Here is a 15,112-nt window from a genome sequence, read left to right as displayed (position 1 = left end):
TACCAGGACTCTCCTTCTCAATCACCCCCTTGTGTGAGGCATGGTGACCCACAGGTTAAAGAATCAGTTAACTCTCTCTAATGACAGGGCAGCCCAATTGTCCTATAGAACTATGGAAACTTTATTTTATTTGATACAGTAAAGACTTTTCTAATAAAAAAAGGATTCTTAATGTGTCACCCATTGGCAAATCATTGATAGGTTGACTTTCCTCAAGTAATCAGTCTTTTCGAGGTTGTACCACATTGTACAACATGAACCGATGACTTCTGCTCAAAGGGTGCCTGAACAATGCTCAACCTGGGATTGGTTTAGACAATCTTTCAGATGTCCCTAGTGGCTACCCAAAACACATCTTAGGTCCCTTACACATCTGAGCATTCCATTTCATATCCCCTGCTTTGCTGCTTCATAATACCTCCTCATGAATTACCTTCAGGCTGCTGCCTTCACAGCTCTCTTGATAAAATTATTATCTTTTGAATCAATATTAATTCTAGCCCAATTCTAGCCTAGCCTTAGGTCTCCAAATTCAGGCATGCAATGAGACTGCAGTAATTTCATGTCCAAAATTGAGAATGGAGAACCCCAAGACCAATGCACCCAGAGCTTGTTTACTTTTAATAACTATGCCCTTGTATTAATATAAATTGGGCTACCAAAACCCAAACATTGAGATTAATATTTTAGACATTTTTGAGAAAATTTGCACCAAACAGTGAGTATACATAAAAAATAAAGTTTTGTAACCCAAGAAATATTGCATGCCTAATATTCATATCATTATTTTTCTATACGAATTTGTTTAAGTAGTACAATGATGACATTTTGGCTTTATTAAAAAACCACTGGAAAATAGTTATGTTGAAAATAGTACTCTCTCTTCTAATAATAACACAAAAATAAATTAAACTGCAACAACATGAAAGACAAAACAAGCCCTGAAAATCAAAGCATGAAAGAACACTAACCGTACAGATCGATCATCACTGCCTGTGACAACCAACGGTTTCTTAGGATGGGCTGCCAAGCCCCAGAGCTCTCCTTCACAGTGGCCCTGCATGATAAGGAGAGGTTTATCTCGTTCTCGAACCATCACTTCAAATATTTCACTGTCCTGGGTTCCTGCTAGAATACGGTCGCCTTTCCAACAAACACTCCTGATAGATAAACCTTTTGAAAAATATTAAAGCAAAGTAATCGATACAGGAACCTCTGGCACCACTATTATGTAAGTTAATATAAAGAAAAACTGTTATAGATTAAAAACAGTAACTTCTTGTGATGTTCTGGAGTGCTCAAAATTTATTTAAGTCATATTTTAAAGTAAAAAGTCAACAATATGTAGCCCAAAAGCAGATTACAATACCTTTGTATCCCTGATCAGTCTCACGAAGATCAATTTTTGTGATTGGTTTGAAATCAGTGTCCCACAGTCGGATGCAACCATCTCTCCCTCCAGTAGCAAAACCTTCTTCACAGGGGTACATACTGAATATGCCTGCCTACCAAGGTAAAATAAATTATACTGAATAGATATTTTGCATTCTGAGTATTTAAAACTGGAATTTCACTTTACTACATTTAACACAAAGGTAAATTCCTCCAGTGCTCTCAGAGCACACAGACTGGAGCTAGGTAGGACTAAAACAAAAGCACCAAATCTGCCCTAAACTCCAATTTTGGACCAGTGAACTTAGCCTACAGACTTTAAACATTATACATAATGCTTCACAAAAACACACTTAGAGATGAACCAGTTAAAATCATTTTGAATAACTTATAGTTGTAAGTCAGATCTTTCAAATTGTAAATTGCATTTACAGTAAACTGCAACTATGTTAGATGATCTTACACTGGAGTAGAAACAAGAATGTGAAAAATAATTACAAATGGTGAGCAGTCTGATATAAAGTGGAATAGCAAAAATACAAGACTTAAAATGCACCATTATCAACAAAGAACATAAAGAAATTTAGGATGGATAGCTTTAAAAACAAATTAAAGAAAGCTCAGGAGAATCATATTATATCTGGAGAAAAATCCAGAAGGGAAAAAATTAAGCAGTTCATATGAAAAAAAACTGCATTTTAAGTAGCTCATAAAGGGCAACAATAAAAAAAATCAGGTCCAAGGAAACAATCAGGTCACATGCCAAAATTCTGCAAAGGAAAAGTGAAATTGCCAGCAGTTGATTGAAATGAGCAAAGAAAATTTAGCATACATTGATAGAACTGTCCTAGCTCATGGACACAGGACTGAAGGCATAGTGAAAACTTTAATATGAAAGTCTCGAGTCAGTGGTCCAATATATTCCCACCTCCAACAATCTTATGGAAGTGATCAAATGCAGTGTTTATCTGTCCAACAGTGGAAGGTTGTCAATTTGAATTAATTAGGCCGAGTCGAGAGTGTGTTACTGCAAAAACACTGCAAGTCAAGCAGCATCCGAAGAGCAGAGAATTGACGCTTGAGGCACAAGCCCTTCAACAGGAATGAAGCTTGTGAGCCAAGAGGGTAGAGAGATACATCAGAGGGGAATAGGGCTGGGGGGGGGGGGAAGATAGCTCAGAATGTGATAGGTAGATGAAGATGGGGGTAATGGTAATAGGTCAGAGAGGAGGGTGGGAAGGAAGATAGACTGGTAGGACAGGTCATGAGGGCGGTGGTGTGTTGGAAGGTTGGATCTGGGATAAGGTGGGAGGAGGGGAAATGAAGAAACTGGTGAAATCCATATTGATCATGTGTGTTTGGAGGGTCCCAAGGCTGAAGATGGGGCTTTCTTCCTCCAGGCATTGGGTGATTAGGGTTTGGTGATGGAGGAGACCCAGCACCTGCATGTCCTTGGTGGAGTTGGAGGGGGAGTTAAAGTGTTTAGCTACGGGACGGTGGGGTTGCTTCATGCATGTGCCCCAGAGATTTTCTCCAAAGCACTCTGCAAGTAGGCGTCCTGTTGATGATGACCTCACCTCCCATCACCAAACCATCATCTCCTCAACCATACACAACCTAATCACCTCGGACGAACCAACCCAACCACCCTGTAGCACAGCATTTCAACTCCCCCTCCCACTCCACCGAGGATATGCAGGTCATTGGACTCATCCACCGCCAAACCACAACAACCCGACGGTCGGAGGAGGAGCGTCTTATCTTCCGACTGGGAACCCTCCAACCACAGGGGATGAACTTGGACTTCACCAGTTTCTTCATCCCCCCTCCCCCCACCTTGTCTCAGCCGAATCCCTCCAGCCCGGCACCGCCTTCCTGACCTGCAGTCTTCTTCTTGACCTCTCCGCCTCCATCCTACTCCGACCTATCACCCTCACCTTGACCTCTTTCCACCTATCACATTTCCAATGCCCCTCCTCCAAGTCCCTCCTCCCTACCTTTTATCTTCTCCTGCTGAACACTCTCTGCTCATTCCTGAAGAAGGGCCTGTGCCCGAAATGTCGAATCTCCTGTTCCCTGGATGCTGCCTGACCTGCTGTGCTGTTCCAGCAATAAAGTTTCAACTTTGATCTCCAGCATCTGCAGACCTCACTTTCTCCTCTTTCGTGGAGCAGGACTTGGAGGCCCAGGGCTTGCATGCCCTTGGAATGGGAGTTGACATGGTCAGCCACATGGCAGTGGGGCTATTGGTGTGTGTCTCAGAGGTGTTCCATGAAATGATCTGCGAGTTGTCGTTCTGTCTCCCTGATGTAGAGGATACCACATCAAGAGCAACGGACACAGTAGATGACATGGGTGGATGTGTAGGAAAATCTCTGCCAAACGTGAAAAGATCCTTTCGGGCCTTGGATATTGGTGGAGGGGTAGCTGCAGGTTTTACACCTCTTGCATGTCAAGGGAAGGTGCTGGGGGTGGAAAGTGGGATGGTTGGAGGTGATTTATCGAGGAAGTCGTGGAAGGAATGGTCTCTGCGGAATGCTGATAGGGATGGGGTGGGAAATATATCTCTGGTGGTGGAGTCTGATTGTAAGTGGCAGAAATGATGGAGAATGATGCACAGTATCCGGAGACTGGTGAGGTGGAAGGTGAGGATCAAGGGGTTTCTACCCTTGTTGTGGATGGACAGGTTAGGTTCAAGGGCAGAGGTGCAGGAAATAGGAGAGATGCGCTGGAGGGCTTGCTGACCACGTGGGAGGTGAAATTGTAGCCCTTAAAATAGGAGGCCATCTGGGATGTGCTGGATTGCAATTGCTCCTCCTAGGAGCAGATACGACAGAGGCAGAGGAATTGGGAGTAAGGGATCACGTTTTTATAGGATGGGGTAGTTGGAGGTGTAATTCAGGTAGTTGTGGGGTCGGTGGATTTGAAGTAGAGGTCCGTGTTGAGTAGGTGGCTGGAGATGGAGATGGAGAGGTCCAGGAAGGGGAGGGAGGTGTCTGAGATTGTCCAGGTGAACCTGAGGACAGGGTGGAATGTATTGCCGATGAACTGTTCGACCTCCTCATGGGAACACGGGCTGGCACTGAAACAGTCATCAATGTAGCGGAGGAAAAGGTGGGGAAGGGTGCCAGTGTAACTGCGGAAGATGAATTGTTCCATGTATCCGATGAAGAGGCTGTCATAACTAGGGCCTAGAGCTACCCCTTTGATCTGAAGGAAGTGGGAGGAGTCGAATGAGAAGCTGATGAGGGTGAGGACCAGTTCTACCAATCGAATGGGTGTCTGCGGAGGGGTACTGGTTGGGTTGGCAGGAGAGGAAGAAACGGAGGGTTTGGAGGCCTTTACCATGGCAGATGGATGTGTACAGGGATTGGATGTCCATGCTGAAGATAGGGTATTGGGGGCTAGGGAAACGGAAAAAGGGGCCTAACACGGAAGGCAGATGAACTCAGGGCATGGTTAGGAACATGGGACTGGGATATCATAACAATTACAGAAACATGGCTTAGGGATGGGCAGGACTGGCAGCTTAATGTTCCAGGATACAAATGCTACAGGAAGGAGAGAAAGGGAGGCAAGAGAGGAGGGCGGTGTGGCATTTTTGATAAGGGATAGCATTACAGCTGTGGTGAGGGAGGATATTCCAGGAAATACATCCAGGATCTGAGCTATCTGTAAGAAAAATAGGGTGGTTATGGTAAGGGATTTTAACTTTCCAAACATAGACTGGCACTGCCATAGTGTGAAGGGTTTAGATGGAGAGAAATTTGTTAAGTGTGTACAAGACAACTTTCTGATTCAGTACGTGGATGTACCTACTAGAGAAGGTGCAAAACTTGACTTACTCTTGGGAAATAAGGCAGAGCAGGTGACTGAGGTGTCAGTGGGGAAGCACTTTGGGGCCAGTGACCATAATTCTATTAGATTTAAAACAATGATGGAAAAGGATAGACCACATCTAAAAGTTGAAGTTCTAAACTGGAGAATAGCCAATTTTGACAGTATTAGGCAAGAACTTTCGAAAGTTGATTGGGGGCAGAGGTTCGCAGGTAAATGGACAACTGGAAAATGGAAAGTCTTCAGAAATGAGATAACGAGAATCCAGAGAAAGTAGATTCCTGTTAGAGTGAAAGGAAAGGCTGGTAGGTATAGGGAATGCTGGATGACTAAAGAAATTGAGGGTTTAGTTAAGAAAAAGAAGGAAGCATATGTAAGGTATAGACAGGATAGATCGAGTGAATCCTTAGAAGAGTATAAAGGCAGTAGGGGTATACTTAAGAGGGAAATAAGGAGGGCAAAAAGGGGACATGAGATAGCTTTGGCAAAGGAGGATTTAAGGATTCTCCTTAGAATTAAGGAGAATCCAAAGAGTTTTTACAAATACATTAAGGACAAAAGGGTAACTAGGGAGAGAATAGGGCCCCTCAAAGATCAGCAAGGTGGCCTTTGTGTGGAGCTACAGAAAATGGGGGAGATACTAAATGAGTATTTTGCATCAATATTTACTGTGGAAAAGGATATGGAAGATATAGACTGTAGGGAAATAGATGGTGACATCTTGCAAAATGTCCAGATTACAGAGGAGGAAGTGCTCTGTAAAGTGGATAAATCCCCAGGACCTGATCAGTTGCACCCTAGAACTCTGTGGGAAGCTAGACAAGTGATTGCTGGACCACTTGCTAAGGTATTTGTATCATCGATAGTCACAGGTGAGGTGCCGCAAGACTGGAGGTTGGCTAACATGATGCCACTGTTTAAGAAGGCTGGTAAGGACAACCAGGAAATTATATACCAGTGAGCCTGACTTCGGTGGTGGGCAAGTTGTTGGAGGGAATCCTGAGGGACAGGATGTACATGTATTTGGAAAGGCAAGGACTGATTAAGGATAGTCAACATGGCTTTGTGCATGGGAAATCATGTCTCACAGACTTGATTGAGGTTTTTGAGGAAGTAACAAAGAGGATTGATGAGGGCAGAGTGGTAGATGTGATCTATATGGACTTCAGTAAGGCGTTCAACAAGATTCCCCATGGGAGACTGATTAGCAAGGTTAGATCTCACAGAATACAGGGAGAACTAACCATTTGGATACAGAACTGGCTCAAAGGTAGAAGACAGAGGGTGGTGGTGGAGGGTTGTTTTTCAGACTGGAGGCCTGTGACCAGTGGAGTGCCACAAGGATCAGTGCTGGGTCCTCTACTTTTTGTCATTTACATAAATGATTTGGATGCGAGCATAAGCGGTACAGTTAGTAAGTTTGCAGAAGACACCAAAATTGGAAGTGTAGTGGACAATGAAGAGGGTTACCTCAGATCACAACAGGATCTGAACCAGATGGGCCAATGGGCTGAGAAGTGGCAGATGGAGTTTAATTCAGATAAATGCGAGGTGCTGCATTTTGGGAAAGCAAATCTTAGCAGGACTTATACACTTAATGGTAAAGTCCTAGGGAGTGTTGCTGAACAAACAGACCTTGGAGTGCAGGTTCAAATACATTGTGGAGATTGCTATGATGACCTGTCAAGGTGATTCATGCAGCAGTAGTTCATCACTGACTCACTCTCCTGAAAAGTCCTCAAGTCGTATTATATTCAACCCTTTCAGCAAAATCTTGACCTCTGTACAATACTCCTTGAAAGTGGAGTCGCAGGTGGATAGGATAGTGAAGAAAGCATTTGGTATACATTCCTTGATTGGTCAGAGTGTTGAGTACAGGAGTTGGGAGGTCATGTTGCGGCTGTACAGGACATTGGTTAGGCCACTGTTGGAATATTGCATGCAATTCTGGTTTCCTTCCTATTGGAAAGATGTTGTGAAACTTGAAAGGGTTCAGAAAAGATTTACAAGGATGTTGCCAGGGTTGGAGGATTTGAGTTTTAGGGAGAGGCTAAACAGGCTGGGGCTGTTTTCCCTGGAGCGTCGGAGGCTGCGAGGTGACCTTATAGAGGTTTACAAAATTATGAGGGGCATGGATCGTGTAAATAGGCAAAGTCTTTTCCCTGAGGTTGGGGAGTCCAGAACTAGAGGGCATAGGTTTAGAGTGGGAGAGAAAAGATATAAAAGAGACCCGTGGGGCAACTTTTTCACGCAGAGAGTGGTACGTGTATGGAATGAGCTGCCAGAGGAAATGGTGGAGGCTGGTACAATTGTAACATTTAAGAGGCAGTTGGATGGGTATATGAGTAGGAAGGGCTTGGAGGGATATGGGCCGGTTGCTGGCAGGTGAGACTAGATTGGGTTGGGATATCTGGTCGGCATGGACGGCAAGGGTCTATTTCCATTCTGTACATCGCTATGACTCTATGACTCTAACTCATGTTGGAGGTGGAGTACATGAGTGGTGGCCCGAATATATATAGGAAGTTCCTGGACTAAGGGGGACAGGACAGTGTAAAAATATCAGGACATAAGTTTCGTGTAGCAGGAGCAAGCAGAGACAATGGGTCGACCGGGGCAGTCAGGTTTGTGAATTTTGGGTAAGATGTAGGACTGGATGGTGCGAGGTTCTGGGGGCTGGAAGCTGTAGATAGGAGATCGCTGAGGTGATAAGGTTGTGTCCTGTCTGAGAGATGATGGTTTGGTGATGGGAGGTGAGGTCATATTCGAGGGGGCAGTAGGAAGAGGAGTCCGTGAGTTAGTGCCTAGCTTCAGCATTGTACAGTTCAGTGTGCCAAACTACCACTGCAGCCCCCTTGTCCGCTTATCAAAGGAGGGCTTAGATTATTTTACTAAGAAAACGTTTATGCTTGGAGGCAATCGGTGAAACTTTATTCTAGTATCACAATTACACCATTTAAAAGGCATCTGGACAGTATATGATTAGGAAGGATTTAAGAGGGATATGGGCCAAGTGGTGACAAATGGGATAGATTCATTTAGGTTATCTAGTCAGCATGGATGGGTCTGTTTTGTGCTGTACATCTCGATGACTCTACCTTTGGGGTTCTGATGGTGGAACGAGAAGTGTGTCTTACTTCAGTTTGTCAGCAGATGGTTGACCAGTCACGATCACATGGCAACTAGCCAAATAACTATTCAAAACTGAAGGCCACAGTCAACAGTCTGAATGCTGATAAAAGGCCCTTCAGTTCAGCGAATGTGTGGGGTATGGCAGGAAGTGGTCAGCCCCACCTTGCCTCACAAATTTAAACAGCATCCACTTCTTCCTGCCATCTAGTAACATTGGTCTGCCAAATTTTGAGGGTTTTTTCTGAGTGAAACTGTTGTTCATCTATTCTTCTGAATTGTCCCCTGGATCCCTGAAATGCCTGTTACTTCCATCCCCATAAGTTGATTCGAATCACCTGATGTGACCCTACCAAATTTTTGCAAACTGGTTCTGAGAAGAGCCCCTTCAGTTCAGCCAATGTCTTCTTGCAGGTTCTCCAGCATGCTTTTCTGGGTTCAGTGATTGTAACAAGGGCAGTCAGGTGGACCTCATAGACTAGCAGTTCCCTAATGGACTAGATTAACAATCCAATCAAGAAGCCTTGGCTGACAGATAAGAACAGGACTATGTCACCCCGGGTGGGTACTGGGTCAGGATGCCCGAGAGGTGGTTGAAAGGTGTGTCAGGGCGGACCGAGAACTGGAAGAGGCATGGGGTGGACCGAGAGCTGGAAGGTGTGTAGGAGCAGCCTGCCTTAGAGTGGTCGGAAGGTGGGAGGGATGGGGGCTTGCTGGGTCTGTATTGTCTGCACTTTTGTACGTAACAGTATTGTCTCATGTACAATGTCATTGTCGCTGTCTTTTATATGTGGAACTGGGATTTGAGGTTTGTCCTCATCTCCCTGTAAACTGGTTGAACGGTAGGGTTTGGGGCCTGGCTTTGCTGCTCCTCTCCCTTGTAAAATTGCTGTTGTATACAGCTGTAAATGTTAACTGTTTCTTATAAACTGTTTTGTAATTGTTTAATAAAATAATATAAACAGGAAAAAAAAAGAACAGGACTATCAGAGATTGCATTCACTCTGGGGAAAGCTGGATCAGTGTCAAGGACTTCCCTGTAAATAAAGATGACTTGATGACGGAACACCAGCCTCTGTGCAGTTATTACAGAGGAAGGTCATGTTTCCCAGCAGAAGGCTATCCCTCCAAACCAAGGCAATCTAGATAAAGATGGCAGCAGGATTAGTAGCTGTAGAGTCCAAAAGCAATACTGGGTGCCTCCTGTGGTTTTTTAGATGAAGTGGCACTGTATAATCACTACGAAGTGATACACATAATTGCATTAAGCAATGCAAGTGCACAAATGTAGAGGGATGCTAAACAAAAATTTGGGTTGTATATCTCAGTATTCACATGGAGTGCATGTGTGGCAGCCAATTAATATATGAAGGTATAGTAGTTGCAGACACTTCATGGGTGAAAGACTTAATAGGGAGAGCATGAACATACACACACAAAGCAGTTATGCACCTGCCGGGGTGGTATGCAATTCTTCTTTCTGCCTGTTGGAAAAAAAATCTCATAACAGTAGCAAGCGGTTGTAGATAGTTAGAGGTCTCCGAGACATCAGAATATTGATTTGTACAGAACAGGTGGTTGCGGAATTAGATTAGATTCCCTACAGTGTGGAAACAGGCCTTTCGGCCTAACAAGTCCACACCGACCCGCCGAAGAGTAACCCACCCAGTCCCATTTCCCTCTGACTAATTCACCTAATACTATGAGCAATTTGGCATGGCCAATTCACCTGACCTGCACATCTTTGGATTGTGGGTGGAAACCGGAGCACCAGGAGGAAACACACGCAGACACGGGGAGAATGTGCAACCTCCACAAAGGCAATCGCCCGAGGCTGGAATCGAACCTGGGACCCTGGGGAGGAAGGTAGACCATCCTGCATTGATGGAGAGTCCAGGATTTCAATTATCCAAGTGAGAAAAAGTCTTTATGTTCTCCAGTACAAACCCTTGCAGTCAAGAGAAACAGAAGAGGCAGGCTGCAAGTTTCAACTCTACCTCTGAGGGTGATGAGACAGAACACTACGATCATCAATCACTCACCCTCACCAGCACAGAGACCATGATCTCAGTGGCTACCCATTCATATTCACATCACAGACACATGTCAGCAGCTGTTGGAAAATATGAAAGCCGAGGTCCAGAACAGGAAGACTATATAGGGACGGCTAAAACCAGACATATGCTGAAGACTAACCTCTAGTTAAAACTGAAATAAACCAGCCGGAGAGCAAGAAAATGTTTTTTTAGAGATGTCTGAGCCAAGCACAGCCTTGCCCAAAAAGTGGAGAAGTCCATCCAAATTCAGTGCTGTCATGGCTCCAGCATGTATGCACTCAATTTACTCCGGGGAAAAGCCATTGTCTTTGTAAGATAAGTCCAATAGACACTCACTGGTCAATTGATAGGCACTCAGACTTATCTTCTGTTGCTTGTCATTGAGCTTTATACAGCAGCAGGCAGGAGGGGCATGAAGCAATTCAATCTGTCCCTGGGTGTCCCTTCTTCTCCTGTATTCAAGGAGGTAACATTGCATTTTAATTCTTAACCATTACTTGTATCTGATTACTAGACACTAAACATCATATGTTGCCAAGATAAACTGTTTAATGCACAACGTAGATATTAATGCACACGTTAAGGGTAGCAGGACAGATGGAAAATGTTACTTGAATTATACGTAGCGAGGAAAACGTAAGTTAGCTCTTAAAGTGGATAGGATTTTAACCAGTTTATTCTGGAAAGTGCCATCTCTTTGGGGATGAGTCTCTGTGCAGTTATTTCAATTTAGAGAAAATTGTACATGCCTTAAGAAAATTTGCTTGCAATAGTTGTCTTTGAACTTGGGTAAGCATTTTTAGCATCATGCCATTATTTGGGAAGCTTGACTTGTTTGATCTTGCCATCAATGACTGGGCCCAGTATGTGGAAAGAATGCAATATTTTTTCCTGGCAAGTGATATTGCTTTTCATCTGCCCCAATGAGTAATCTTATGACTGGTTGTGGACCCACAACATTTTCAGTTATGAGAAGCTTCCCTGAGGCAGCAGATATTAAAACCCTTCAAGATGTCAGCAAGAAGTTACGTCTGGTGGACAGGATTGGCAACTATGGTGATTCAGTGGCCACAGTGCCAGCAAGAACAAAAATGACCACCAGCAGCACCCACACATTTGTGGGCGTGACCGGGTAAACCCTGGATTTATGTTACCGTACAGTCCTTTCATGGGCTCAATGTTCCTGGTTATTCTGGATGCCCAAAGTGGTTAGCTGTGCATAAAGTTCATTTGGCAAACTCAGTGAAGTTGAATGAAAAACTGTGAGCATCATTCATAGTACAAAGATGCCCAGGGACTCCCAGAGCATTGGTCAAGGACAAAGATACATCATTTACCAGCAGGGAATTCAAGTATTTCCTAAAGTTGAATGGCATTCATTGTCCAAAGGTCTGGCAGAAAGAGTAGTCCAAACATTCAAAGCAGGATTAAAGAAACACCAACAGCTCCACCCGATACCAAATTGCCCGATTCCTGTTTGATTATCGGACCATCTCTCACACAACTACAGGGATAGCCCCAGCAGAGTTGCTGAAAAGGAGAAGACTCTGGACCTTGGTAGGGAGGTTGAAACAGCATCTGGAACTCCAATGCCAGCCACAAACCTCCTCAAAGTGAGAGAGAGAGAGAGAGAGAGAGAGAGAGAGAGAGAGAGAGAGAGAAAGAGTTTACTTCAGGGATGAAGTTGGTGCTGGAACTACAGAAATGGCCCGGCATGGATACGAGGCGAGATTGACACGAGGTCAGGTCCTGTGACATATAAAGTTTGGATAGATGATGCAGTCCTGAACAAACATGCAGATCACCTGAAAGCTGCTACTGTGCAAACAGGCCAGGAGAAAAACATACCTGATCCATCAGAACAGCCAGAAAGGCTGTCAGAAATCATGGGTTCTCTGCATCCGTCTTTTGTCAAGGAAACCTCAGAGTCGAAGACGGATGCAGCCTCGATACCGTTACCACCAGAAGAAGAGGAAGAAAAGGCTGCTTGAGTTTATGACCACCACAGTCAGATGTGGGACAGCATTTAGTTTAAGCGAAAGCCATTTAAGGATTCTAGGAGATTCATCCTGATGTATCCAAGGGTGAAGAATCATTGGTGAAACTTTATTGCTGGAACAGCACAGCAGGTCAGGCAGCATCTAGGGAACAGAAGATTCGACGTTTCGGGCACATGCCCTTCTTCAGGAATCATTGGAGCTTCTTCCCTGCTTTGTTGGATTTAACAATTTTTCAAAAGCCAAGGAAAGCATCTAGCTACTTGACTCAATATTACTATTTGGCAAAATGCAAATACTAGATCAGATTAGAAGTTATGGATTACACTGAACAAGTTGCTAATAGGTCTACAATTCTCTGGAGACTGAGACGATGGTAGGTACACAAGGGGGATGTCACTTTCTATAGTTAAAACATTAGTTGCCTAGTAAAAGAATATAGTATAAACAGAAAAACAAAGTAGACTATTCAGCCCATCGAGCTGTCATTTAATTAGATCATGGTTGATCTTTCACTTTGATGCTATTGTATTTTCCTGCCCCATTCTTATATCTCTGAACTTCTTAACATTTAGAATTCCATCAAACTGAATTCTGAATATACCAAATAATTGCTCTTCCGTCAGAAGCACAGAACTCTAAAAATACATCATTCTCTGAGTGAATAAATTCATCCTGCTGTCAGTCACAAATAGCTTCTTCATTTTGTGACTATGTGACAGGCACTAGAACACCTCCCCCAAACTTCCCAGTTTCCAGTCAGGTGAACTGTCCTTCCACATTCACTTTGAATGAGATCATCTTTCATTCTTTAAACCCCAGGGAATATAGGCTAATTTAATTAATATTTAATGAAATCTATTTAATCTTTCTTCATCGGTCAATGCCTCAGAAATCAGGAATTACTTTGTTGAATCCTCTATGGCAAATATAATTTTCCTTAAATAAGGAGACCAAAACTGCACACCTTACTCCAGACACGGCCTCAGGATTTATATAATTGCAATAAGACATAGAGTCAAAGAGTCATACCGCAGAGAAACACACTCTTCGGTCCAACTCATCCAAGCCGACCAGACTTCCTAAATTGATTAGTCCAAATTGCCAGATTTTGACCCACATCCTTCTAAACCGTTTCTATTCATGTACCCATCCAGATGCCTTTTAAATGTTGTAACTGTACCAGTCTCCACCATATCCTCCATACATACACCACCCTCTGTGTAAGAAAGTTGTCCCTCAGGTCCTTTTTAATTTTTTCTCCTCTCACCTCAAAAATGGAGGGCACAGGTTTAAACTCCCCTACCCTGGGAAAAAGAACTTGGCTTTTCACCCTATCCATGCCCCTCATGATTTTATAAACCTCTATAAAGGTCACTCTTCAGACTCCAACACTCCAGGGAAAAAATAACTCCAGTCTATTCAACCTCTCCCTATAGCTCAAACCTTCCAATCCTGGCAACATCCTTGTAAATCTTTTTTTAATCCTTTCAAGTTTAACATCTTTCTTGTAGCAGGGAGACCAGAATTGTACATGGTATTCTAAAAGTGACCTAACCAATGTGCTGTACAGCCGCAATATGACATCCCAACTCATATACTCAATGCACTGACCAATGAAGGCAAGTGTGCCAAATGCCTTCTTCACCACCTTGACTACCTATGACTCCACTTTCAAGGAATTATGTACCTGCACCCCTAGGTTCCTTTGCTCAGCAAAATTCCCCAAGACCCTACCATTAAGTGTATTGGTCCTGCCCCAATTAACCTTACCAAAACACACCTCACATTTGTCTTAATTAAACTCTATCTGCCACTCCTTGGCCCATCGATCCATCTGATGAAGGTGCCATTGTACTCTGAGGCAATGTTTTTCACTATCCACTATATCACCTATTCTGGGGTCATCTGCAAACTTACTAAACATACCTCCTTTATTCACATCCAAATCATTTAAGTAAATCATGTAAAGTAGCGGACCCAGTATTAGTGTTTGCAGCATACCACCGGGTCACACTGCTCCAGTCAGGAAAAACAATCCTTCATCACCACCCTCTGTCTCCTACCTTCAAGCCAATTTTATATCCAGTTGGCTAACCCATCCTGCATTCCATGTGATCTAACCTTACTAACTGTTGACTATGTGGAACCTTGTCGAACATCTTGCTGAAGTTCATGCAAACAGCATCTACTGCTCTGCCTTCATCAATCTTCTTTGTCATTTCTTCAAAAAACTCAATCAAGTTAGTGAGACACTATTTCCCACACACAAAGCCATGTTGACTCTCCCTAATCAGTCACTTTCTAAATGCATGTAAATTCTGTCCCTCAGAATCCTCTCCAACAACTCACTCACCACTGACGTCAGGCTTATCAACCTATAGTTCCCAGACTTTTCCTTATCACCTTTCTTAAATAATGACACCACATTAGCCAACCTCCAGTCTTCCAATATTTCACCTATGGCTATCAATGATACAAATACCTCAGCAAGGAGCCCAGGAATCTCTTCCCGAGCTTCCCACAAAGTTTTGGGATAAATCTGGTCAGGTCGTAAAATTTAGCCACCATTATTATTTTAAGATGTTCGGAATCTCTACTGTAATATGGACATGTTTCAAGATATCACTTGTTAATTTCCCCATGTTATCTAGCTTCCATATCCTTCTCCACAGTCCACTGACGCGGAATACTCATTTA

General features: G+C 43.5%; 1 protein-coding gene across 2 annotated transcripts in view; it reads right to left on the bottom strand.

Moving 5' to 3' along the window:
* The window catches only part of eml6 (EMAP like 6), a 524,201-nt gene that overhangs the window by 430,340 nt on the left and 78,749 nt on the right, over window positions 1-15,112 (bottom strand). For both annotated transcript variants that reach the window (XM_087991388.1, XM_043695965.2), the window contains exons 6-7: window positions 1,370-1,505; window positions 972-1,173 (exon numbers count right to left, since the gene is read on the bottom strand). In XM_087991388.1, the coding sequence (XP_087847514.1) occupies window positions 972-1,173; window positions 1,370-1,505 (338 nt within the window). The remainder of the gene's footprint in view (window positions 1-971; window positions 1,174-1,369; window positions 1,506-15,112) is intronic.

Source organism: Chiloscyllium plagiosum, unplaced genomic scaffold, assembly GCF_037043375.1.
Source record: "Chiloscyllium plagiosum isolate Xiang-an unplaced genomic scaffold, Cpla_swu_hap1 HiC_scaffold_10, whole genome shotgun sequence".
Lineage (NCBI taxonomy): Eukaryota > Metazoa > Chordata > Chondrichthyes > Orectolobiformes > Hemiscylliidae > Chiloscyllium > Chiloscyllium plagiosum.
The sequence above is the reverse complement of the archived record's forward strand: the minus strand, read 5'-3'. Positions and strand labels throughout refer to the sequence as shown.